At 50.9% G+C, this 25,326-nt stretch overlaps 1 protein-coding gene across 1 annotated transcript in view; it reads left to right on the top strand.

Annotated features, from left to right (window-relative positions):
• The first annotated feature begins 2,821 nt into the window (after positions 1–2,821).
• ADAMTS12 (ADAM metallopeptidase with thrombospondin type 1 motif 12) overlaps positions 2,822–25,326 on the top strand; it is a 206,474-nt gene continuing 183,969 nt past the window's right edge. The window contains exons 1-2 of the mRNA XM_045848252.1: positions 2,822–3,188; positions 9,875–10,236. Coding sequence (XP_045704208.1) covers positions 3,062–3,188; positions 9,875–10,236 — 489 coding nt within the window. The 5' untranslated portion in view covers positions 2,822–3,061. The remainder of the gene's footprint in view (positions 3,189–9,874; positions 10,237–25,326) is intronic.

The following is a 25,326-nucleotide window of genomic DNA, read 5'->3' as shown; positions in this document are numbered from 1 at the left end:
GCTCCTGCTTCCCGTGTGAGCCAGCGAATCGCTCCTTAAAAAGCATCCCTTACAGAAAACAGGAGCTCACGGGCCCTGTCACTCCCCGTCCCCCTCCGCCTGCTTATTGTTCTCACCACTGTCTCACATAGTGCATATTTACGTGTTCGTTTCTCCCCACGCCTCTCTCTCCCGCAGCCCAAACCAGAGCAGGCCAAGCAGGAGGAAAGGCGCTCTGACTATGTATCCATTGCTATATTCCTAATGTGTGGACAGAGTAGGCAGCCAGGCAATAGTGCAGGGCGAATAAATGAAATACTTTCTTCTGTTAAGGCCGTGGCACTCATAGTTTCCCTGATGCTTTTCATCCCTAATTTCTTCCTCTCCTTGGGAACTGTAGATACACTCTTTTTAAATTCAGACTTGATCTTTGAGGCAGAATAAAATAAAGGCGCTGGGCCGGCGGGGTTCAGGACCCACACAGGGCCAGTCTGATGGTGGCCACACCCACCACGCTCAGCCTGGTGCTCAGGGAGCACCCTGGGTGCTCAGAGAGCCTTCTGTTTGTTGGGCTTCTTGTTATTGGGCTTCTCTAATTTCCAATTCTATAGCATCTCTGCCATGTGCTAAACTATTTTAAAGAAGGAGAACACATTGTTACACGATTTTTTAAAATTTAGAAACCATCTCAAAACTTACAGAATCGCTGGGAGTGAAGTTAAACAAAGAGCATTTTGTGTTCGGAATCCTCTGAGAGCAAGCTGGGCACAAAGTCGCCCCCTTCCCCCCCAAACCCTGAAACGCGTGCCTCCAACACACAAGGACATTCTTCGACACAACCGCAGCCACAGCCGTCACCACCGGGAACTCAGCGGGGACACCACGGGGCCCCGCAGTCCTCTGTCCCCTTTCAAGTCTCACTGATTGTTCCAACAACGTCCTTTGCCATCAAAGATCTGACTCAGAGTTGGGCTGCCTTTGGTGGCCATATCTTTTCGGTCTCCTTTAATCTGGGATAGTTTCTCAGTTTCCTTTCACGGTCAATCGAAGAGGAAAAGCCAGTTATTTTGTAGACTATCCCTCGCTTCCCATTGTTCCACTGTTTCTTCTCAGCGAGAGTCAGGCTACGCATCTTTGGCAGCGTTCACAGGAGTGATGCTGTTTTTCTCCCTGAAGCCTGTCAAGCAGCACACGGACCTGGTTTTCTACATGACTGATTCCCCGGCCCTTTCCTGCAGGCCTGTGACGGGCCCATGATGACGTCACACAGGATGTTACATTACACGTTGGGGGATAGAGGTTGAGGGGGAATTGAGATTGCGAATCAGCTCGCTTTAGGATGAGATTATCCTGGAGGATCCTGGTGGCCCACTGTAATCACGAGGGTCTTTATAAGTGAAAGGGGAGGGGAAGGAGATGGTGACAGGGTGATGTGACAAGAGAGACTCGACTGGCCGTGGCTGGCTTTGACAGTGGGCGAGGAGAGACACGTGTTGAGGAACGGGGCAGACTCTAGAAAATGGGAAAGGCGAGAAGACAGATTCCCGCCTTGAGCCTCCAGCAAGGCATGCAGCTGCGCTGACATCACCTTGATTTTCGCCCAGGGAGACCTGCCCCCCTGCCTTCTGACTCCCTGGGGCTGGAAGATCATCAGTTTGTGTTGTTTGAAGTGGCCGTGTTTACGGGACTTGGTAATGGCAACCACGGGAAACCAGCGCACGTACCTGGAAACGTGGTGGCAGGTACTCATTCAGTCTGAAGTTCTGCAGACCTTCCCCCGGGCGGGGCCTGTGAGGACCACCTTGTACTGCGTCACTGCTTCGATTTGGCCGCCGGAGCCCTGAGCCCCGAGCTCCGGTGGGATGAGCTGATACCCGAAACCTCTTGCTGAACACACATGGTTGGCTGGAATCCACGGAGAACCCACACGGGCCAAATTCCTCCTGCATGGAGTAAGGAGGCCCGCTCAAGTCCAGAGGTGCAGGGTCTTGGCTGGATTTTATCCCAGTAAATTCTCGGGAAGCCTGGCCAGCTCCCCCGTGTACGGCGCTCTCTCAGGGGTGACGTAAAGCGTGAGCCTCTGAACGGACGCCCCTCGGGGCATCCTGCTCAGGTGACCTGGGGAAAGACCTGACCCTCTCTGGGGCTGGCTTACTTCCTTTGTTCTCCTGGTGTCCTTTCAGGTGAGTGGAGATGCGTAGGAAGCCTGGGGTTATACAAAGGTAGAAGACCACCAGCGGCAACTGCAGACTCAGAGTGGCTCCTGAGGGTTTGGTCAGAACACCTTTTGTACAGAGGAAGGGACTTGTCCAGGGTCAAACTAGCAGATTAGCTTGGACCGTTTCCCTTTGAGTGACTCGGTAAAGAGAAAAGTGACCTATTATTAATTTTTTGAAATGGGATTCCTAGCCTGCCCTGGAAGAGGATGCCCGAGAGGTCTGGCAGGGGTCTGGCTGGGGAGGGAGTCTCGGCATTAAGAGTAACGTTAGGAAGGGCTCAGAACAGGGAGGAAAGGGGGCAGCACTGAGCTGGGGAGGGTTGGGAGGGTGGGGAGGGCCGTGCCTCCGCCCGACCTCTGCGCTCCACCTCCTCCGCCGGCCTCTGGGCCTGGTGAGGGGCGGGCCTGGGGCCTCCCTCCGGGAGTCCCGCCCAGGGTGGCTCCGGCGGGGCTCCCCTATTTGGCCAGCTCTCCCCGGCCCTGGGCGGGGCGGAGGAGCGCGGGGGTGGGAGTCCCGGAGGAAGATGCGCAGAGCCGGCCGGCCGCGAGGCTGGGCGCGGGGAAAGAGGGGTGGGGATCTGGGGTGGGCTGGGCCCTCCCGCCCCGACCCGTTCCACACCCCGCACCAAACAGAGGCTGTCAGCCGAGATCACTCCCCTTTCTGGAGGAGGGAGGGGGAGTCAAGGTAACTAGCCCCCTCTCGGCTTAAAAAAGCGAAGGGAGCTCTGGGCAGCTTTGCCGCCGCTCCGCCCCACTCCTGGACCATGCACCCCGGCGTCTCCCCGCTCGGCCACAGGCGAGGACTCAGTTTCTTAAGTTGAGAGCTAACACTCGGTGACTTTTCTTCTCCCCAACAACTGAATCATGCCATGTGCCCAGGGGAGGTGGCTCGCAAACCTCTCGGTGGTCGCTCGGCTCCTGGCCCTCGGGGGCCTGTGCTATGGCAGACACCCGCAGCCCGGCCAGGTGCGCTTCCCGGACAGGAGACAAGGTGGGTGGCTTTTCTTTATCTCCTCTGCAAACCGTGGTGGCAAAACCCGTGCAAAGTTGGTGGCGCCCCTTCCCCCTCCCCCACTGGGCTGAACTCTGCGGAGCCTTTTGGGTGAGCGGCAAGGAAATGGGAGCTGGGACCCCAGTAACAGTTCCTCAGAATCCGGGGCTTCAGGTGAGGGAGGATTCCTCCATTCTTACCGAAGGGTGGGGGTCCCCATCTCTGTCCCCTGATGCTGCTGTGGGCAGGCTCCCAGAGGTAGCCGCTGAGCAACCCCCTTCCCTTTCTGTGCCCTTTGAAGCCGCGCCGTTCTCATCCCTTCTTCTCGGATTCTCAGCACGCAACGTGATTTTTTTTTTAATAAAAGTTGCAACTGGCTGCGACAGACCTCGCAGCGTTTCTAGTTCATTTGAAACGTCTGGTTAGGGAAGGGAAGTCTGATTCCGCCCTCCTGCTGGGTGAGCTTGGCTTTGCTTTGGTTTCCTGGAAAGATTTAGGGCTGTGTTTTAAAAATAACAGTCCTTTTGGGGAAAATTTACCACCTCAGGGGTTCTGGTTCCTCTGTTCTGCCTTCCTGATCCCAGCCAGCTGCGCCTCTTTCTGGATTCTGCGGAGTTCGGAATGCCATAGAAAGCACTGGAGCGGCTGTGGTGCACAACTTGTTGTGGTTGTTAATTATTGTTAAGCCCAGCACGCTAGGCGGGTGGTACTGTTGCCTGTGCTGTTTTATTGGACTTGGAAGGGTCAGAGGCACCGGGCTGTTTGGTGGGGAGTTCACTGTTCCTCAGGCAGACAACTGTCACAGCACTGGAAGTGGCTGTTAGGGCATTCAGTGTGTCAGCCCCCTGGCCACCCGCAACAGCCTCCTGGGTGCAGGGACCCTGGTGGCTGCCCCTGTTCTGCAGATGAGGCAGCTGAAATGGGGAGAGTGTATGGACCTAGCTAGTGGTGGAGGGAGGTTTTGAACTCAGGGAGCTTGACTCCAAAGCCTGGCTCCTTACAGTGAAGCAGCATTGCCCAACAGCACTAAGGGGGACAACACACACACACACACACACACACACACATGCACATGCACTCTCTGCACACACACACACACACACACACACACGGAGTGCCGGGTTAGTGTTCATCAACTCCTCTGTCTGTTGACTGTGCTCAAGCCTTGGGAAGCTGCCACAGCTTCCTGACCCGCTTTGACCCCCAGCACCACTTGGGTGGCAAGCACCATAGCCCGCCCTTCTTAGCATCCCCATGCAGGGGTTTGTGCCCACACTGCCGAGTCCGGACCCGCTGGAGAGCTCATCTGCCGAGACGTCCGGGCCCCTCAGGTGCCAGACCCTTGGCTTGGCCTGGGAGCTGGAGCCGGCAGCACTGGGGTTGGATGTCAGTCAGCCAGCTCTCGCTTGTGTAAACGGTCCAGATACCATCGCCCACCCCCAAGTTTAAAATAGCAGCGTTTGTTGTTCTTTGAAAAACAGCCCCTTTGTGAAAAGTCTCTCTTCTGTGGCAGCACAAACAAAGCCGGCGAGCACTTCCCAGGGTGCTCAGAGATGGCTCGGTTCAAAGACGCGAATTCTCCCCAGCTGGTTTTCGGCTCTGCCTGCTCCGCAAGGACTCGTCTTCTTTGTAGGAGAATTCGGCGTAGGGTGGAGCAGGCAGCCCAGGGCCTGGCTTTGTCTTCTCTGGGAAGTGGGAGATGGCTGCTTCCCTCGGGCACCTGTAGGGCTCGGCACCGGGAGCGTCTGACGGTGAAGAACAGCCGTGCAGTGCTCTGAGCTGAGCTTATTAGCATTGCGTAGGTATGGAAGGGTGGAAAAGTAATTTCAGATTTAAAAAGCGTTTTCACCAAAACCTGTGTCTTTAATCCAGGACTAAGCTGAGACAGCAAACTAGTCGGAGAAGAACATTTTGAGGCTTTCTGGGAATAGGATGGCCTGGGTTCTGCTTCCAAATGACCTGCCGGCCGCTCACCATTAGCCAGTTTTCCCCAGACTTCCGCTGGAACTCGGACAGCATTTTTGAATTGCACCCAGATTCTGAACATTTAAACTTGCAAATCGCTTTAGATATCACTCCTCCCATCACATTATTTTTACAGAGGAGGAATGGGCGGCCCAGAGGGTCAGTCTTTTGGTCAACATGTCATTATTGAGCACCTAGCACCTGCCCCTTCACCGGAGAGGGGACGAGTCCCACCGCTGGAAACACATTCAGAACCTCGCTAGGAACTGCTATGTTCCTCCTGGGTCTAAGGGCTGGGCAGACTCAGGACTTCAGGCCGAGGAAAGAGGGTGAGAGGTAAACCCAGTCCTTTCAGGGACTAGACACAGGCAGATCTGGCAAACAGACCCTGCCTGGGTAGTTCCCACCTGGCTCAGGTGTGCCATGCCCTCCACAGGGGTCCCGTCCGAGGACGAGAACAGTGGGAAATGCCCCTCCTGCTCACAGTCCGATGCCCCTGTCTGACAGCCAACGCTGTCCCCACAGGGGTGTTGTGCCCTGGACTGTGTCCGAGTCAGCGGTCACTTCTGTGACCTTCTTTGCTCCGACAGCTCCCTGGAGCCAAGGGGGCAGGCACCTGACCCCGTGTTCGGGATGTGCCCTGGGTGTGCCGACCCGTGCAAGGGCACTGGGCGTGGTGCCATGTGTCTCCCCACAAAAAACGTGAGCATCGTGCCTCTGTGCCATTTGTAAGAGCCGTAAGTTCTGCAAGGAGAAGATGGTTTTGGGTATGTGCGTAATGTAAGAAGAGACTCCACCGTTTGGATATTTATGTGTGTTGATAATAACGAGCTATTATGTTCTGCAGTTTAGGTCTGATGGGGTCGGGGGACAGATCCAGCCCCCTGCGCCTGAGCTTTGAGGGGACCAACACGGTTCTCCACATGACGTTTTCCCACGTGTGGTTTTCTATAATACAGATACAGTTGAAAGTTTGCAACCATCTGTGGAAGATAATTATGGAAATAAACTTCTAGTATAGGAATTTCATTGTTCTTTTCAGTAAGGAGTCTTAGAAAGTCAGTTTCTCTCTAACATAGAAATAAATGTGAAGAATAATCATAGATTTAACCTGAAATTTATAAAAACTGGCGGGTGAATGTTCTCTCACCTCTCGCTTTTCTCTTGAAGCAGAGGGTAAAAGACCGCTTGGTATTTTGTATTTTCAAAAGTGCTCGTACTCATGAAGTGTTTGTGGGTTCAAACTGAATTTGAAACAGGGCAATCCAAGTGTTCAGAGCTTATCATTTATTTTCACGGACCCCAGAGTAGCCTGTGACGGCATTTCAGTGTGTCCCAGCCTCCCTCCGCCTGGGTGCTGGCGCCCCAGAGCAGACCCTCGAGAGGCCGTGGAGCTCAGCTCAGAAGGGTGGGCTCTGGGGTCAGGTTGCCCAGCATGAACCCTCACCCCCGTTATTATATTATTTTTTATAGAGGTGGGAGTTAAGGCTAAGACAAGGGCCACCATTAATACCCACCCCTGAGAACTCTGAGCATTAGACAAGACCAAGTTGGTGTAATTTTAATGCTGTGCTTGACCACAGCAACAGTAACAATCGGGGGCTGCTCTTATTTCCGGACACCTTTTTTCTCCGTCCCTACCATATTCCCTCTGGACTCTGCTGTCTGTTGGCCAAGGTGAAAGCTACCTAATCTTCTAAACAAAACACCTGGTGGGAGGAACCTGAGGGGGGTGGAGGCTTCTCCCCTCCCTCCTCTGGAGGTTACATGTACCTGCGGCCACAGGGATCATTGGTAGCCATGTTCATGTCTTCGATACCAGCAATAGCTAGTGAGTGCTGCGTGACAGGTGCTGTTGTAAATCAATTACCTACATTCCTACACGGCACCCTCACACCGCCCTGGGAGGTCGATGCTGTTACTATGGCGACCATAGTGGGGCCACCAACATTAACCACACTTGGTACATGGCCTCCTGTTCCCCCCCCCCCCCCTCCGGTGGGCTGACGCGGCCATGCTGCTTCCTTGCAATAACAACAAGAGGCAGAGCCCGCCTTATCTCCCATTCCTCTGCCCGATACAGAGGCCGTTGTGAGCTCCATTCATCGCTGGGCAGACTGAGGCCTCTTAAAGGAGTCAAGCAGTTCTTTGCTTGTTAGAACGTCATCGCCAGGGGTGGTGCTGTTACCTCTACCCTGTTATATTCTCTGCCAAGTGCAAGTGCCTATATGCACCTGAAGTACAGCGGCAAGAACATGACTTTGAAATAGGAAGCACAAGATTTCAATTCAGGTAATGTTGCGTATTGGCTCCGTGACCTCCCCGAGACTCAGTTTCTTTGCCCATGAAATGGGGACAAGGCTCTCTTTCATGGTGGCTGTAAGTCCCTCTTGTCATGTAAAGAGGGACTTACAGCGCTCATTACAGGGCTACAGTAATCCTTACCCTCGGATTGTCACACAGCCACCTCATGCTAGCTCTTTAAAAAACCCATGAGGTTAAAAGCAACTTGGTCAAAAGCTGCACATTTGTTTGCTCTTGTATTCTTTGGGAAATAGGTGCATCAGTGTTTCATTTACACTTTCAAAAATCCTGTTTAACTCTTTGAGTTGCATCTTCAGAGACAGGCCCTATAAGGAACATAAGTTCTGCTTTTGAGAGAGGGAGTCGGCACCTCACCATGGCCCGCACCCCGTGGGGAGCGCTGCCTGGATGCTCAGCTGGATGAGTCTTCTCCTGCCTCCGGCTTCCCTCCACTGCTGTGACCCTGGAGGAGCCGGAGACATCACTACACGTAGTGGGCGAGAAGGGAAGTTACTAAGAGAATTACTATCAGAAGCCCACAGTGACTGCCTCCCTAACCTGGCCAGCCCTCTCCTGAGGCCTGACCTTGGAAGGGCAGGGCAGGGAACCTCTGGCGCTACCGAGAGAGGTCCCGCCAGTCCTTGGGGAGCGGGCGGGACAGAGGGCTGAGTCCATTTGGCTCCTAGTTCTCGGCATAGTAGCATCATTATTTATGCAGAATCCCATTTCGGTTTTATTTATGCGCACATTTGATCCCTATTCCCCACTTTCATTCTTCCCCATAGAAGACCATTTTAATGGGTTCCATGTGTATTTTTTGTTCGCATATGTCCTGGCAAACTTTGTAGTATTGTCTCTGTGAGCATGTATTTTCCATTAATGTAAACGGCTCTGTATTAACTTGTGTTGCTTTGTGTTGGTCCTTGTGCATTGTTTTGAAGATCTGCCCGTGTCACTATGTGGTCTGTTGCTCCTCGCTGCTGCCGTTGGAAGCAGTGGGTCGGGACATTTGGCAACTAAAAATTGAGACAGTTTGTTCGTACCTAAGAGCGAGTTGGTGTGCTCATTTAAGGTGGGGGTGAATCTCTGTACAAAGTGTGTTCAAAGGTCTTTTATCATTGCACCCCATCAAGGCCAGGGCTTTGAACTAGCCAGCTACGAACGGGGTCGCCGCTCCGTGCGTGCTGTGATGGGCAAGGCTCTGCCCCCAATGGGGGAGGGGCTAAATGGCCTAATAAACAAAGGGCATGTGAAGTGAGGCTATTCTGGGAGCTCCAGAGAGTACGGAATGGAGGTGGGTTCAGAGATGCAGAGAGAACTTCCACCAGAGACATTAGGAGAAAGAGGGGGGAGGATTGGGGTTGGGACTTTAAAGCATGGACAGGTGTCAACAGAGAGTGTGCACAACATAGTAGCTGGGGAGGTGACAGGAGCAAAGTCACACAAGTTAGAGCGTGCAAGTACAGCTGCTAGGGGGCGAGTAGACTTGTTTTCCCTTTCTCTCCTCCTTCCTTCCCTCCCTCCCTCCCTTCTTTCCTTCCTTCCATTTTTGTTTTCTTTATTTTTCTATTTATTTGCCTCAAGCAAAAGATTAGTTTACCTTACTAAGTGTTAATGTTTGCTTCACGTCGTTTGTATTCCAGAGTGCTAATTACTCCCTAAAAGTTAGATTCTTTGTCATTCTCAAACATCAAGACGAGGACTTGGAGGTGGGGTGTAGTATGAGCGAGTGTATGTGTTCTTGTGTGTGGAAGGAGTGAGGTTCTGTTTTGCGTTGTTTAAGTGGCACTTTTTTGTATTTTGTGCCCATGCCCCAGGTCCTTATGGGTTTGTGTACCCTTCTATTTTGTACGTTTTACAAAAATGAAAAAGAAACACCCAAGTTCCTTTGAGCTATATTATGGGCCACTTGTGCTGTCATTGGTGGGAGGCTTGTCAGAGTGTACATGAGGGGTTTGCTGTGTTTCTGCCCGTTTTCTTCAACCTGACTTAACAGGACTTACTTCCCCAAGGTGTTTGAACTCCTTAGTAGAAAGTGAGGTGCTATGATTCGTGTTAATGAACTCTAGACCTGAAATGCTTCTGTTCGTCACACTGATTCTGCCTTCTTCCTAAGAGTATTCCTTATGCATTAGTTCTCACCTTAATTTGTCCCTGGCGAACCATCTGACATCCAGAGCCACGCCGCGGTGTCAGCTTAGATGGTCACACACCATCGAGGCGGGAGACCTGGGTCAGCGGTCCAGGGGATTTGCCCTTGGCCGCATTTGTGCGGTGGAAAGGGTCTTGAAACCTGCGGCCACCAGTGGGGTTTTGCACTGAGCAATCTAAAACCTGAGTTCCAAACGGGAGTGCGTGTGCCTTGCTGCAGACTCAGCAGGAATCTCGGCTTCAGTGTGTCTCCTTTTTTTTTTCAGAGCATTTCCTCAAGGCCCTGCCAGAGTACCACGTGGTGGCGCCCGTCCGCGTAGACGCGAGTGGGCATTTTCTGTCCTATGGCCTGCACCACCCCTTCCCCAGCAGCAGGCGGAAGAGGGCTGCGGACGACCCCGAGGACCGGGTGTACTACAGAATTTTGCATGAGGAGAAGGACCTGTTTTTCAACTTGACAGTCAATCAGGGATTTCTTTCCAAGAGCTACATCGTGGAGAGAAGGCACGGCAACCTCTCCCATGTCAAGATGGTGGCTTCCCCCGGGCCCCCCTGCCACCTCAGGGGCACGGTTCTGCAGCAAGGCACCAGAGTGGGGACTGCAGCCCTCAGTTCCTGCCATGGACTGGTGAGTGCCTGGCTCCACGCCCTCCCCACTCTGTCCCCAGCGTCTTGACCTGCACACCCACTGCCCGTGGGTGCACAGATACATCCAACTCATGTGAATTGAGCACTTATGATGCCCTTGCTTCTGGCCTCTAAATGGGTTAAGGGGAAAGTGCATGAAATCAAAGGTGATTGTTCTGGGAGGCGCGGTGAGTACGGGTGATACTGGAGTCGCGGTGATCACAGCCTGCAGCCTGGTGGAGTACCACTGCTCTCAGCTGCTCCCAGGCTGGGGAAGAGAATGGGACCTTCTCTATTTCAAATGGCCTCAGGGAGTGGTGAGGACCACCATGTGGGCATTTCAGATTCAGATTTCACATTCCTACTAACTTCAGCAGCACAAAGAAGCAAATATTAACTAATGGAATTATGTGGCGGTAGCCAAGATGATGGAAAACTTTAGATCCAAATCACTGAATGATTTTTTCCAGAAAAACCAGTCTCCTGGGATTATTTTGGAGCCTTTCACACGCAATTGGACAATTAATAGATGGTTATAAAAAAAGCACCAAAAGCCAAATGAGTTCCTTTCCTTTCTGTGAGCACACAAACTGGCTGGCTTCAAGTTCATCTGTTCATGTGCCACAGTTCGTGGGTGCTCACCGAGGGTGGTCCTAGTCAGAAGGGTAATGGTGGGACTGGTGTCTGCTTTTACCTGATCCCTTGTCTCAGGTGGGGCCTGACATCCAGGATGTTTATTTTGCCTTCCACCCAGGGGCGCCCCCTACTCAGATGCCCAGGGTGGCAGGCTTAGAAGATGCTGGTTCTCTACCTTTCGCCCCTCAGAGGTAGGGGCTTGGAGGTGGCATCTGGGACAGCTTTCTGAGGCAGGAAGCACTGTCCTGTGCGGCAGGACATCTGCTTCTCATCGCCATGGCTCAGGACTGGCATATGTTTGGCTCCCGATGTGGTCGCCCTCACGGTGGGGGCTGTGTTCTCTTGGAACTGTCTCTCATTTGAAGTTCACTTAGTGTCCCTTGGAGCAGCCTCAGATGGTTGCAACCTGACCCCCAAGAAAGGTCATCCATGGCGAGCTGTGGGATGACCACCTTCCTTCACTGGACTCTGGTCCCCATGCCCCGGAGGCCGCTTCCGGACAGTAAGCCTGTGTCCCCAGCTTGGTTAACTCTCCTTATGTCCGTCTCAACCGTTTGCATCACCCTTTCCCCTCAACACTTTGAAGTTATGGAATTTGTTCCTTTGGAACAATTTAGTTGATTTGTTCCACTTTGGGTTCTTTGATGGAGAAACTGCGTTCTTTAATCGATTAGACCCGGAACTCATCCTCAGGGGGAGCTGTGACCTGTGAGAGCCCCAGTGGGTGGCTTCGGACCTGCTGTTGCCAGGGGCCCTACAGGACTGGCTCTGGGTTAGTTTGTCATTAGTATTTCAGTTGAGCTTTTTGCACTGGAGCATAGTCTAAAAGGTTAGACTCTACACTTGTGCACGTGATAGCATTGAGGTTCAGACTCATTATGGGGTACCCCTCTTCCACCAAGGGCTGGGTGTAGGTACCCACTACCTAGGCTGTACCTGAGTCAGTAAAGAAGTATTTTTAATTCCTGTTCGCAGCAAGGGACAGTCTTTCTCAGCTCATTCTTTATCAAAATAAAGACAGTTCTTGTCTGTATCCCGAAGCCCAGCCTCAACCCCAGCCTTGCTGGGGAATTCAGCCTGACCCTTTGGTCACGGTCACGGTCACGGCTCTCTCCAGGAACAGTCCTGCAGCCTCAGCTCCCGCTTGTCTCTCTTGTCCATCCCCTTTTGCCACACTGAGACCCCCCGTCTTGTTTTGAGCTCACCTGTGGATTACAGTTTGAAAGAAGTATTATTGTAGTTTTCAGTTCAACTGTCTGAGATGTAAATTCACATGCAGGTGTCACAGCTAAAACAGAGAGGCCCCATGTACCCTTTGCCTGTCCCCCTCCACCCCTACCAATGGTAACATTTTGCAAAATTACTCTATAATATCATAGGCAGGATTTGGATGTTAATATAGTCAAGATGCTCAATATTTCCATCACAGTCCCCCACATTGTCCTCTTGTAGTCACACCCATTTCTTCCTGCCCCACCCCCTCCTTATGATTACATGTAATGTTTAAGTTCATGATTCATTTTGAGTTAATTTTTGTATAAAACGTGAGACTTAGGTAGACGTTCATTTCCTTCCTTCCCTCCTTATTCCCTCCCTCACCCTCCCTCCCTGCCTCCCTCCCTTCCTTCCTTCCCTCCTTATTTCCTTTCTTTCTCCCTCCTTCCCTCCCTCTTTCCCTCCCTCCCTTCCTTCCTTCCCTCCTTCCTTGTTTTTGCCTGTGGATGTCCAATTGCTCCAGTACCATTTTTTAAAGAAGGCTACCTTCCGGCCTCTGGATTTTTTCTGCACTTGTCAAACTCAGTTGGGCACACTTTGGGGAGTCTATTTCTGAATTTTATGTTCTTTTCCACCAATCGAATCTTCATTACTATAGCTACACAATTCGTCTTGAAATCAGGCAGACTGATACCTGCTCTTTTATTCTTCTTTTTCAAAAATTGTATAAGTAATTCTTTTTTTTTAATTTTTTAGATTATTTATTTATTTATTTTTAGAGAGGGAAGGGAGGGAGAAAGAGAGAGAGAGAAACATCAATGTGCGGTTGCTGGGGGTCATGGCCTGCAACCCAGGCATGTATTCTGACTGGGAATCGAACCTGCAACACTTTGGTTCGCAGCCCGAGCTCAATCCACTGAGCTACGCCAGCCAGGGCTGTGTTAGAAATTCTAGTTTCTTTGCCTTTCCATATACATTTTAGAACAATGTGACTGCGAAAACCTCACTGGGATCTTGACAGGAGTCGCATTAAACCTGCATATTAACTTGGGCGGGGGGTGGATCGACATCCGCTGTGTTTCAGCTGCCAGTCCACAGACACGGGTGGTCTCTTCCCCTTCTGCCCATGAGACCTGTGTAGGCTGACTGGGTGGGGGGGCTGAAAGTCCATGAAGCCTGGTCCTCTCTCCTCCCCAAGGTGATACTCATATGGCCTCTTAAGGAAACGTGATAAATCCCACTCTGATGGCATTTCTCACAGGAAATCTCCCGGGGAGCAGTGAGGACCACCATGTGGGCATTTCAGATTCCTACTAACTTCAGGAGCACAAAGAAGCAAATATTAACTAATGGAATTATGTCGTAGTAGCCAAGATGATGGGAAACTTTAGGTCCAAATCACTGAATGATTTTTCTGGAAGAACCAATCTCCTGGGATTATTCTGGAGCCCTTCACACATAATTGAACAAATAATAGATGGTTATTAAAAAAGAAGGCGCCAAAAGCCAAATGAAATTCTTTCCGTTCTGTGAGCACACAAGCTGACTGGCTTCAAGTTCATCTGTTCATGTGCCGCAGTTTGTGGGTGCTCACGGAGGGTGGTCCTCATCAGAAGGGTAATGGTGGGACTGGTGAATGTCAGCAGAACCAGGTCCTGGCACCAGGTGGGAAAGGGCCCTTGTTACGATCCCTTAGCCCCAGGTGGAGCTCCTTTTTGTAATTTGTCTGCCCAGAGGGGTGCCTTTTAAAATTCATCTGCCTGAAGGAGGCACCTTTCAGAATTTCACCTGTCTCTCCTGCATGCTTTCTTGCCATGTGCACAAATGTTTGCTGTGGCAGTTGTCACGGAGGCCTCTACCTACAGGATCTGGCCTGGCCCAGTGGCCCCCCGATGACAGTTACGTGGGAGCACATGCATCCATCGCCAGCCTGTGTCCCGAAGCCTGAGGTGTTCTGTTTCAAGTACCAGTGTGGAGGGGTGGGGTGTCTGTGGGCATTAGTAGCAGGTCCCCTTCCACTGCGCTGCAGCAAGACGCGACCAGTTTCCTCTCCCAATCTCTCCTCTGGTTCAAAGTGAAGAACAAGCTTGTGTCTATGTCCTGAAACCACTGGGTCTTTGCTTCTGCTCTCCAGCGGACACCTCCTTGAGCTGCATGCAAAAGAGGAGGCTTTCTGCAGAAGACAATTACACAAAGGCTCAGGTCCTGCAAATATGTACAGAGGAGAAACACTTCTCCCATCCAAACACTCAAATTTGCACTGAAATGTTTCTGCTGAAACATATGTCTAGTAGCCATGTGGGATGGCAACCCGTACGTACTTCCTTGGGTAGCCATCTTTACACCGAACTGAAAATTTAAATTTCAGTCACCAAAACAAATGGAAGATATGCTCCAACAAGAACTTCAATCTTCCTTCTCTTAGGATGCAGGACACTATGAAACTTCAGAATAGCTTTCCAGCTTTTAACCAGCAAGGTATAAGTTTTTGCTGGCATATGCTGTTACAATAATTTTAGCTCTTTAGATTGTGTTAGGTTCTAATGTTCAGAAATGTAAGAATTAAATGTTCACTGCGTTTTGCAGTATAAAGGTTACACATGAGATTAGTGTCATATTTTTTTTGGTTCCTCTTATATCCATTTGCTCTAAATTTATGCATGTGAAAATACCTGTAATGTTTACAAAGTGCTCAAGTGTTTAAAACATTTAATAAATGAAAATGTTTGCAGAACTTGGGGCCCTTGGGTAGGACATAAAATTCAGACATATTTCCAACCAAGCACTGAAGAACTTCTTTATAAGTAAACCACTCATTTTGAAAATAAGTCAGATACACGCTGTTCATGAATTTAAAAATAAGGCAGGATCTGTGGTCTCAAACCATACTGCACAAATAATTTTTTTATTATATCACATTCTATCAGGCCAGATTAACATTTAGAGATTCGCGATGTTCGGTGGTGCCTCTGATGAGAGGGACGCGAATTATGCCTCATGATTCTCTCAGTCCTTGGTCCACAGGGGAAGTCCCACGGGGGTCCTTCCTCCCTACAGTCAAAGAATGTAACTGTTGCTGCCCTCTTGTTCTTGAACTCCGGCTGTAGCCCGGGGCGATGTGTCTGAGGAACGAACTCAGTTGGCAGGGCCCTGTGGGAAAACTCTCCTGGTGCGGCTTCCCGCCTGGTTCCCCCATCTGGAGGTTCATGGCTCCTTGGCAGGAAACCCCCCTTTGAGTTGTGGGATGCCTGTGTGTCCCCATCTGTGGTTCCTCTCCCCCCCGGGAGGGAAGGAACTGCTGCTCTGCTATCTCCAAACTCTGCCCTCAGGCTGAAGCATTTGCCCTGACCCCTGACCTTTGCGGGTTGCCTGGTAAGACCCGTGCTTACTCAGGCATGAGACTGAAGCAGGAGGCTGTGGGTGGGGGGAGAACCCGCCCCTCACTACTATTGCTCTGTGTTACCCACTCATAAACATGAGTGGTTTTCCCCCTCTGACTCTTTTTGTCCTTCTGCTTACTTTTCCATTCATTTGGGCTCATTTTGGTGAGTTCTAAGCATGACGGATTGGAAATGAGAGAGAGAACTGAAGAACCTGTACTTCAAGAAGCCACATTATTTTCTTTCTTTTGCTGGATCTTGAATTAGGGACCTACCCCGTGGTGCTGGCAGGGTGCAGGGGAAGGAGTGACCCTTGGCTGCTATGGAGACAAGAGTCCAGAGCTCTGTGTATTAGTGGGGTAGTTACTCGGCTTACAGGTCCACACCAGTGCAGCATAGAGATGCTGCTGCCTTCTTCTGTATATCTCTTCTGTGGAGAACATACTTTGAACCTCATTCCCGTCTTCATCACAGACATTGCAGATTAGGTGTCCAGAGTCTCCCGTTATTAATGTTTTAGTATTTCTCTTCTTTCTTGATGCAGCATAAATTGTAGGTCTGGGGAACTTAAATAGTTTCTGACATAGTGGCTTCCAGAATGATCTAGTTTCTTTCAAAAATAGTTCCATTGACTGACGGATATTCATAAAGACTTTGAGAAGCGAGGAAGCAGGAGACCTGGGTTTTGCTTCCGTGATTAAAAGAACGTTTTACTTGGTTGTTGGAGATGATCTGTCAGTGTGACGTGACTGATTCATGTGTGACCAGCATGAACTCCTATGCCTCCTTGATTCTGTGATTTGAATGAATTGAGTCCTTGCTGCCAAATACATGGCTCATGGACCAGCAGCCCGGGCATGACCTGGGAGCTTGTTGGAAGTGCAGAACCTCCAATCCGACCCAGATCGGCTGAATCAGAACCTACAGTCCAATAAGATCCCCAGGCGATTTGCATGTGCATTAAAATTTGACAAAATTGGCCCATCCAACCCAGAGACAATAGTTCTACTGGAGCACAGCCTTTGAAGTATTACATTTCTTTGGCAAACACTGGGGCACCTAATGATGCCTAGAAACAGTGGTATGGTGGGGGGATGCTGCTGTTCTCATCAGTGTTGATGGGTGAAAGAGATAATGTGACTCAGAAAAAAGACAGCAAAGATCCATGGGACCGTGGGAGCCAGATCAGGTAGGTTATGGTGGCCAGCTGTACCCCCTGTCATCCTTTGCTGCTTTTCTGTCCTCCACAGTGTTTGGTTATGGTACATTCCATGTCCTTGGCATGGACAGATCTTACCACGACCACTGCCGGTTGCTCTCCGGTTCTTTAGGTCGCATCTCTCCGGGGAGTGTGCCAGGCATCTCTGTCTCGGTTCAGAGTCTTCATCTAAGTTGGGAAGAGAGAAGCTTTCTGGGCCCCTGGAAGGCTGGCGCAGACACTGGTTAGACTTCATGGATCCTCCCAAAGGGATGGGTTAAGGATGAGGAGACCTTGATGTTTATACATATTTCTTTAAGAGATTGCAAGTGTGAAGGTTTTCAGGTTGTTCCTGAAAGTCGAGGTGTAAAACGGCAATGGGGAAGTGGGGACCAGCCTTCCTTCCCGGCTCTGTCCATGCACAGAGGTGGATACGGCAGCGCACCCCTATGGGTGACAGCGACAGGAGACGAGGCTTCTGCCCCTGGGCCCGGGCCACATCATGTCCATTCAGTTCCGCTTCCTTGACCGGGAGCACCGGGGAGTTCGAGGCGGCTTCTTTCCACTCCATCACCTGCCCATTTGTTAGCCCTGCAGTTGCTCTCTTGCCTTCTTCATGGTGATGCCTGGTTATGTGCCTTTCAAACAGTCAAAGGCAGAAAAATCTTCCTCTAAACACATTTGAAAACCACGACCTTCTGAGATTTCCCCGTGGTGTGTGTTGTTTGATTTTCTTATTTCCCTCCTTGAGATACGTCAGGCGTTCATTTGCAAAGAGTAACTTTCACCCTTCAGTGTTTCCCACGGGCCCCAGCTTCTCTCATCTTCAGAGCACAGGTTCCCACTTTGTGTGTCCTCAGGGCTCTGCAGTGAGATTGGCGGGGGAGGCCAGTGAGCAATGCTGAGACGCAGGTTCATCAGAGTTATCGAATTTCATGCTAATGGTTCCCATTAGCTGTCACTGATTTCCCCCTTCCCCAGACCAGCCACCCACCACCCTGTTTACAGATGGATTTTTCTCTGGAAATTTTTCCCTCCCTTAATTGCTTTCTGGTCTGACCCTAAGGAGTGAGTCATACGATTTAAAAATTCACGGTTTCCGCGTCTCTGACTGGGCCATCAGATACACTATCTTTCTCCCTAGCAGGCTTCCTTTCCTCCAGCAAGTCTTTGTGTCTCTTCCCTTTAAGTTTGCAATTAAATTTGTCTCTTTCCGATCCTCCAACATTCTCAGCTTATCTCTCATGACTGATTTTTTTTTTTTACCCCTGGTTGTGGGTTATTTTGGGCTTTCTCTTTGGCTCTCCTTTCTCTTTCTTGCTTTTGCTGTGTTTTAGTGATTTTTTTTTACTGTTCTTTTTATTATTAGCACATCTGTAGAAGACACACATAGGGTAAAACTATTAGCTAAAATCGGCTTGTTTAACTTCTGTAACTTACAAGTTACTTAATTTATATAACTTATATATAATTAATGTATTTATATTTTATAAGATAGACTATCTTATAAATATATGGATTTAACTTATAAGGTATATAGGTTATGTATCTTATCAGGTATTTAAGTTGCATAATTTATATGTTTCTTACCTCTTTCCCAGCCCTGCATAGCTTGACAGGGAGGGAGCACTAGAAGTGGGCTGCGGATAGCCCAGCTGCCAGACCAGTGGGAGTTTGCTGGAGGGTCAGGAGCAGCCGCATGTGTTAGGAGTGGGGGGAGGGAGATAGCCAACGTGGAGTAAGTCACCAGAAAGGGGTTTTTATCCGAAGTGATGATTCAGAAGAAAGGGGTGAAATCCCAGTTGCAGTTAAAGATGCAAAACCTCTTTGACCGCCATCATTTGAGACTGCGGTGGAGCAGAGGGCATGATGGAGCTCGGAGGCCGGGGGCGTGGGGGGTGGGGGGCACCCGCACAGTGTCTCTTCGCTGTGCGGAAGGCGGTGATGATGGCAGTTGACTCGGCCAATGGCCAGGAAAGGGTTTGAGATCTCCTGATAGACAGATCCGTCCCCCGGCAAGAATGAACTTTCTTATTAGTTAGTTGTGTTTATATTAAACGGTTTCGATAAAGGGATACGACTTTGATAAGCAGGCTTTTCTTCCCGTTTAATTTTTAGCACCGTCCACTGTAATTCAGGCTTTTATTCATCAAAAGCATTGGACTCGGGGCTGAGAGACTGCACTTTATGTCTGACTGCTCCTGGCTAGCGGGGGCGCTCAGGAAGGCAGGTCCCTTTACACCTCAAGGTCCCAGCTTCCCCATCTGGGACGGGAAGGCTGAGCAATTTCTGCCGTCCCCACAAACTCAGGAACTGCGACACTTGGAGCAATTGGCAGTAGAGCCGTATACTATCATGTGGTGACGTGTACACACACGGGATTTTAATTCATGGATGGGGAGAGACATCTCTTTAACAATGGAATCTAAAACACTAAAAAGTCGGAAAATGTTCAAGTGAGAAATTGTGGTCTAGCCCACGTTGTACGGGGCGGGCCCTCACATTTTCTGTGCTGCGGAAATGGGTGGGTTGCAGAAGGGTGATGCTGATATTAGAGTTTTTCTTGAGATACTTTTCAAGAAAAATTTCATTTATTGATTTTAGAGAGAGAGAGGAAAGTGGGGGTGGGAGAGAGAGAATGTGAGAGAGAAAGAAAAATTGAGTTGTTGTTCCACTTAGTTATGCATTTCTTGGTTGATTTTTGTCTGTGCCTTGACTGGGGATTGATCCTGCAACCACAGTGTATTGGGACGATGCTCTAACCAACTGAGCTAACCTGGCCAGGGCCTCTTGTGATAATTTCCTCTAGAAATCCCCCAAGGCTGCCTTGATGAGAGGCGGGTGGTGTCTGGAGCCCAGTGGGTTCTTGAATTAGGTAGACGACGGTCATTAGCTCTGCGACTTTGGGCAACTTATCTCCGGCATTGTAAAAGGAGGCTAATCTAATACTTATTTTATTGGTTGGCCGTGAGGAGTAAATAAGTATTGGATATGTAACACGGGGCCTTGAACAGAGTGAGTGTTCTAGAAACTGGCCGTTATTATTAGGGTCACTGCTGCAGCTGCAGAATAACTGGAAGGGTCAGTGTCCTGCAGAAATTGTCTTCTGACATTCAATAAATAATTTTATTCATCCACATCTATCTGCAGTGCCCTAGAAGTAACATATGCTTTATTATTTATTCTTTAGTCTTTTTGGCAAAAAAATTTACATTTTCAATTTTTTCTTTTTCTGTAATTAAAAACTTGTCTCTACCTTAAGCTTGGCCTTTAAAGTTTTCACTTCTCTGACCCATCTTGTCCTTTATCACTGATCTAGGGTGAGAAAAACGAACCCAGAGGACTCTACATTTGTTTTTCCTTCCCTCATAATAGTACTTTTTCAGCAGGCAGTGACTTCACATGTGACAAAGTGTGAGATACCAAAGGGCTTGTGGCTCACGTGTACAGGTCCCGGGCCGGCAGGAGCCAGGGGAGCCACACGGAGGAACTGCAAGAGGGAGGTGTGGCTGGAGAGCAGAGGGCCAGTTAGTCATTTTCCTCTTTCTAATGACTGCATATTTAGGGGGAAAGACTGGAACTGGGTAAACATGGTCTTCCTCATGGGCTTTCAACCCATGCATTCATTTATTTATGCTAGTGTGTCTGTACCAATGCATCACTGTTTAAGGCCATGTTCAATGATCTCAGTTTGGCCCGTGGCAGCCCCTGAGTCTGGCTCCTGTGTCCTTTGGACTTGTCCCCTCGTTGGTTGAGTGTTCTGTTGTTTCCGGGTGCAATAAGATGTTCTAGGCTCAGCCTGTACGTCCCCGGCCCTAGAGTCAGTCATTTCCTCAAGGAGCCCCTGGCCCCTCCCCTGAAGAGTGGTGTCCAGGGGCCAAGGCCTGGGCACTAGACTCTCGGGTGTTGCTGTGCCAGGCTCTCAACGGAAGCCAAGTGTGTACATGCCTACGTACATGCACGTCCAAGCACGCAGTTGCATCAATAGTTGTTAGTGTCTCTATCTCCATGTAGAATGTTGTGAATTTATACACCAGCACATTTAACTCCAGTCCAGCATTAAAGGATTTGTTCTAGTTTTTTCTCTTTCCAAAACTCGTGAAAACATCTCTGATGACGACAGAAGTGGCTCCCATGGTCCTTGGCCTGGTCACTCATTTGATCAGTCCCTGTTTAGAGCCACTGTCCCATTGCTGTCATTTCTGCAACTTCCTCCTCTCGCGCGTGAATGCCTGTCTCACCTCTGCTGGGCTCCTGCACTCTATGCTGGCACCCCAACACCCCACGCAAATGCCCTCGGCCCCCTGCCTGGGCTCTTACCCTCGTGCCAGGTCGCTGGGCTTTGATTCCTGAGCAAAGCTATGTCCCCGTGAGCTTCTTAGGGCTCGGACTCTGAAACGCAGCGCTGCGTCACTGACCCTACGACAAGGATGCCTGTCTCACCTGGTTTGGGTTCTGGGAGCTGTCCCCTGCATCGTGCCTCCTCCTAGGCAGACAGCCCTTCCACTCTGCTTGGACTTGACATTCCGCTCTGCTCTACCTCGGCTCTTCCTTCACCCCCAGCCTCCCTACCCCAACCCCATACGATGCCTACGTGGCTCTGAAGGGCATAGGACTGAATTGTTCAGGAAGAGAAGAGGGGAGCGAGGGAGAGTAGGGGGAGGAAAGAGTACCTTGTCTGTAGTTTCACCATGCTTGTCTGGCTCATCACCAGATGCCCTTTTAGGTCAGATAGTCTGTGATCCCATGCTGGGCTGGGGACGGATTCCCAGCTTTTCTTGGTGGGCAGACCCACCAAGTCTGGCTCTGCCGTTGGTAGCTGTCCTTGCCTTCGCTTCCTGCCTTTGTGTCCACACCTCACTGTTGCCCCGCTTCTTGGTGTGATGCCCGATGTCCCGGTACCCGAGGGTCTTCTGTCCTTGTGTGTCTCATCTGCAGGCCTCTGCTCCAGCTTTTAGAGGTCTCAGCCGGAGAGGCTGCCCCAGGGCCTGGCTGGCAGCACGCCGGCCTCCTAGCTCCCCGTGTTTTTTCAGCTGCCTCTAGAGTTTTCTCAATAGTTCTTTATGCAACACTGTGCATATTGAGTAAACTTTATGCTCATTTCAGTGTGAAAGGGTCTGCTTCAAAGTTGCCGTGTGCACAACTCTTGTTTTAAATTCCCTTTGCTCTAAAAAGCTTTTCTGAGATAGAGACTCTTTTGTTCACCCTCCCTTTGTGGGTAGGTGCAACCCTGTCAGTTTATTTACAGTGGAGCCATCCCCAGAGCCAATTCCGTCTCACCATGGATTCAGCTGCATAATGTGAAGCATGTCTCTGAGCAAAGCACCTTGGGATCGTATGTCTGCACTAGAAAGGAAGAACGGGAATCGGTAAAGCGGGGTGGAGACCTGGTTGGAAAGGGACGGGGAGCATATTTCACGTCCGTGCTAGGATTGCCAAGTACTTTCCTTCCCTTGTGAGTTCCTGACGAACATTTCCAATGACCTGCTGGGCCTGTGCACCTGGATGTCCTCATGGAGTGAAATCCCAGCCCTCCTCCTGCTCCCCGGAAGGCCCTGCTGGGAGACGAGGGGTGGGGAGGCCTGCCTGAGGCTTCTCCGATGCATCACGTGGGTCGTTGCAAGCTCAGAGTGACCACGGAGCCAGAAAGGGGGTGGCACTAGGACGGTGAAGAGGTGCCAGGGTCTGGGATGTCACGGCCAGCATGAGGAAGGGGGCAGGGGAAAGCGAAGTGGAGGAGAGAAACCACAACGAGTTACATGGAAGAGTCAGGAGGAGGAAATTAAGCTCTAAATGTAGACAATTCTTTTTGAAGGAAAGAAACCTATAGAGGCCAGGGGATGGAGAGAAACAAAGGGTTACTTTTTCTTCTGGGGAAGCTGGGAGAGGCTTGAGAGAATCCACGGGAAGACGAGGTTAGCCGTACAGAGGGTGGATGATGAAACAAGGACCCTGAGGAAGAGGGTCCAAGACCCAGAGCCTTTGCTTTGGATGGGATTTTTTAAAAAGGTGTGACTTGTATAAAGACTTTTGGGGGTGTCCACGCTTTGGTACATTTTCTAGTGAAGAGAAGGCAGTGCTGGGCGTGAAGCATGGGTTTGGGGTGTCCTGTGTGGACCCGGGGCGTCCGGCATGTGTCCGCGGTACTTGGCACAGGTCTGGACTGTACAGCCAGGCCCCCCACTGCTTTGGAGACAACCTCTTGGAAGTGGAACCAGATGTCACCCCTGGCCACCACAGTGTCCCAGTGCTCCTGGGCAGCTGGGGGCCAGCTCCTCGGCGCTTGGGGCTGCTGCTGTCCTGGTGACCACACAGGCTGCTCCTTTAGGGCCACCGTCTCCGGGATGTGCCCCTGAGCAGACCCTTGGCCCCGGGAGGACACCGGTCCACCTGGAGGCTGTCCCCAGCCCTGGCCAAGGCCTCCATCCACCTCATCTTGTCCACGTCCATCTGGAGGGTGGTATGCTGCTGGGCCTGGTGGGTAAGGGGCTTCCAGGGAGGGGGTGCAGCGGGGAAAGTGGCAGGCCTGCTCCACAGCCGGCTCCAGCCTGTAGATGTACTTAACTGCCACTCGGGGGTGCGGTCCTGGCGGTGGGTTAGGCTCTAGGCAGGTGTGGTGCCTGCGAGGCTGGCCGGCTGCTGCTGCTTGTGGATGCTGAACAGCAGTTTGCATGCTCACAGCGCAGGTGCCAGGGTGCCCAGGGGCAGGCAGAGGGCATCCAGGACCAGGGCCTGGGGTGCAGGTGGGTCAGCGCAATGCCCAACACCAGCGTCTGGCTCCCTGGTGCTCACACAGAGTGGATGGAAGGGAAGGGGCGAAGATGCAGAGAAGCGTGAGGTTCGGGCACAGGAAGTGGAGGGAGCCCCAGCAGTGCCCGTAAGGGCCGTGGATGTCAGGCCCGGGCGGAGGAGGCTGCAGTTCAGGGTGAAACTCCAGTGCTGGCGTGTGAGCCAAGAAACTGTGCGGAAGGTAAGCCACAGAGCCTGGGCGACCATGACGGCACTGGGCGTGGAGGCAGCTCAGCTTAGCAGCCATGGAAGGGTCTAGCTTCATGCTTCATGCATCTCTGCATTACACCAGGGGCCTTGGGAGCTGGGGGCCTGAGGCTGGTGCACTGGTCGGATCAGAAACTGAACCGAGGCTGAGTGTGCTGGCTGAAGATGTTCCTTCCTGCTGGTGGGCCTGGGGATTCAGCCTCACAGGACAGCAGACCAGGGCTGCCGTAGTGCTATGACTGTTTGTAGTTTCAACACCGAACTGGGTGTGCCAGGACCAGTTATAGGCTCTTTACCTGTTGATTTCATTTAGCCTTCCCCACACATCTGTGAGGTGGTACTGTCGTTACGGCCTCAATCTTCTCTTACTTAACAGAGGAGTTGAGTACGTTGCCCAAGTTTCCACAGCTGGTGAGTGCCGCGTTGTGATTAAGTCCAGGCTGCTGGATCTCTTGACCTGAGCTCTTCAAATGTCTTAGTCTCCACGGTCGGTTCAAGGGTGGAATGAAGAAACCGAGGCAAGGGCCTCGGGAGGCCCTTGGAAACCTGCCCAGGGAGAGGAGAGGAATTTGGATGCTTGCAGTGCGATCCCAGAGCCCAGCCCAAGCATTAAGTCTCGGCATTAGTTCTTATAGAGCGGGAGGTGAAGAAATAAAATGGGCTGTGCCAGGCCTGTGATTCCCGGACCTACATCACACTGCTCTGCAAAAGCTTAGAGAACATGCACGCTCGCAAACTGCCCTCTCGGGCACGCGCTCCTTCCCCCAGGTTCGGCGGCTGTGTCCAGGGCTGTCGGGGCATGGGGAGTTAAATTAGGGGTTTGCTCAGAAAAATTCATCTTTTTATCAAAGTACATTTAGGAAAATAGCTTCGGAAAGTGGCAAAACCATCTTTTCGTAGTGTCTTTTCCCCCGACCAATCTAGTCACTTTATTCTACCCTATTAACACGCGAAATTTTCTTATTCCCATTTCATGGAACCACCAAGCAAAATACTGTCGTTTGTTGACAGTGAACATAAAAATGGTCGAACAGACAAATGCAGAAGAGCAGGCTAAGTTACTGTGTTTTCTTTTAAGATTTTATTCATTTATTTTTAGAGAGGGAAGGGAGGGGGAGAGAGAGAGAGAAACGTCAATGTGCGGTTGCTGGGGGCCGTGGCCTGCAACCCAGGCATGTGGCCTGACTGGGAATCGAACCTGCGACACTTTGGTTCGCAGCCTGTGCTCAATCCACTGAGCTACGCCAGCCAGGTCTAGTTACTGTTTTTATTGCTGTGTTTCAGTAAATAACTCTCTACCACTTTTTGATTGGGTGAGAGGTGTGGAGATAAGGGTGGAGAGAGCATAATATTCTCAGGCTTTTTGAAGTGACGTAGTCAAATCTAGGAGGTACGAAGCTGGCCTTTTCCATCCACGGGCACCCCCATCCTGTCCACTTTCCTCATCGTGGAATGTAGACCCCCATTCTCTGGTTCCCCCCCAGGGATGAGACTGGGTGGGGGAGGGGCACCCATCACAGTTAGGCCAGGAAGGGAGGTTGACTTGGGATCCCCTGGGGAAAGGAAAGCACCTTGTGTCAGGGTGCCACAATAATGCATAGACTCGGGGAGCGCCAACTGCCTAAAGCAGCAGGCAGCCAAATGCCGATCTAAAATGTGGTTCGCC

This window comes from Phyllostomus hastatus, unplaced genomic scaffold, assembly GCF_019186645.2.
Source record: "Phyllostomus hastatus isolate PE091 unplaced genomic scaffold, TTU_PhHast_1.1 phas_contig_58, whole genome shotgun sequence".
Lineage (NCBI taxonomy): Eukaryota > Metazoa > Chordata > Mammalia > Chiroptera > Phyllostomidae > Phyllostomus > Phyllostomus hastatus.
This window is presented reverse-complemented; position numbering and strand designations above follow the sequence as displayed.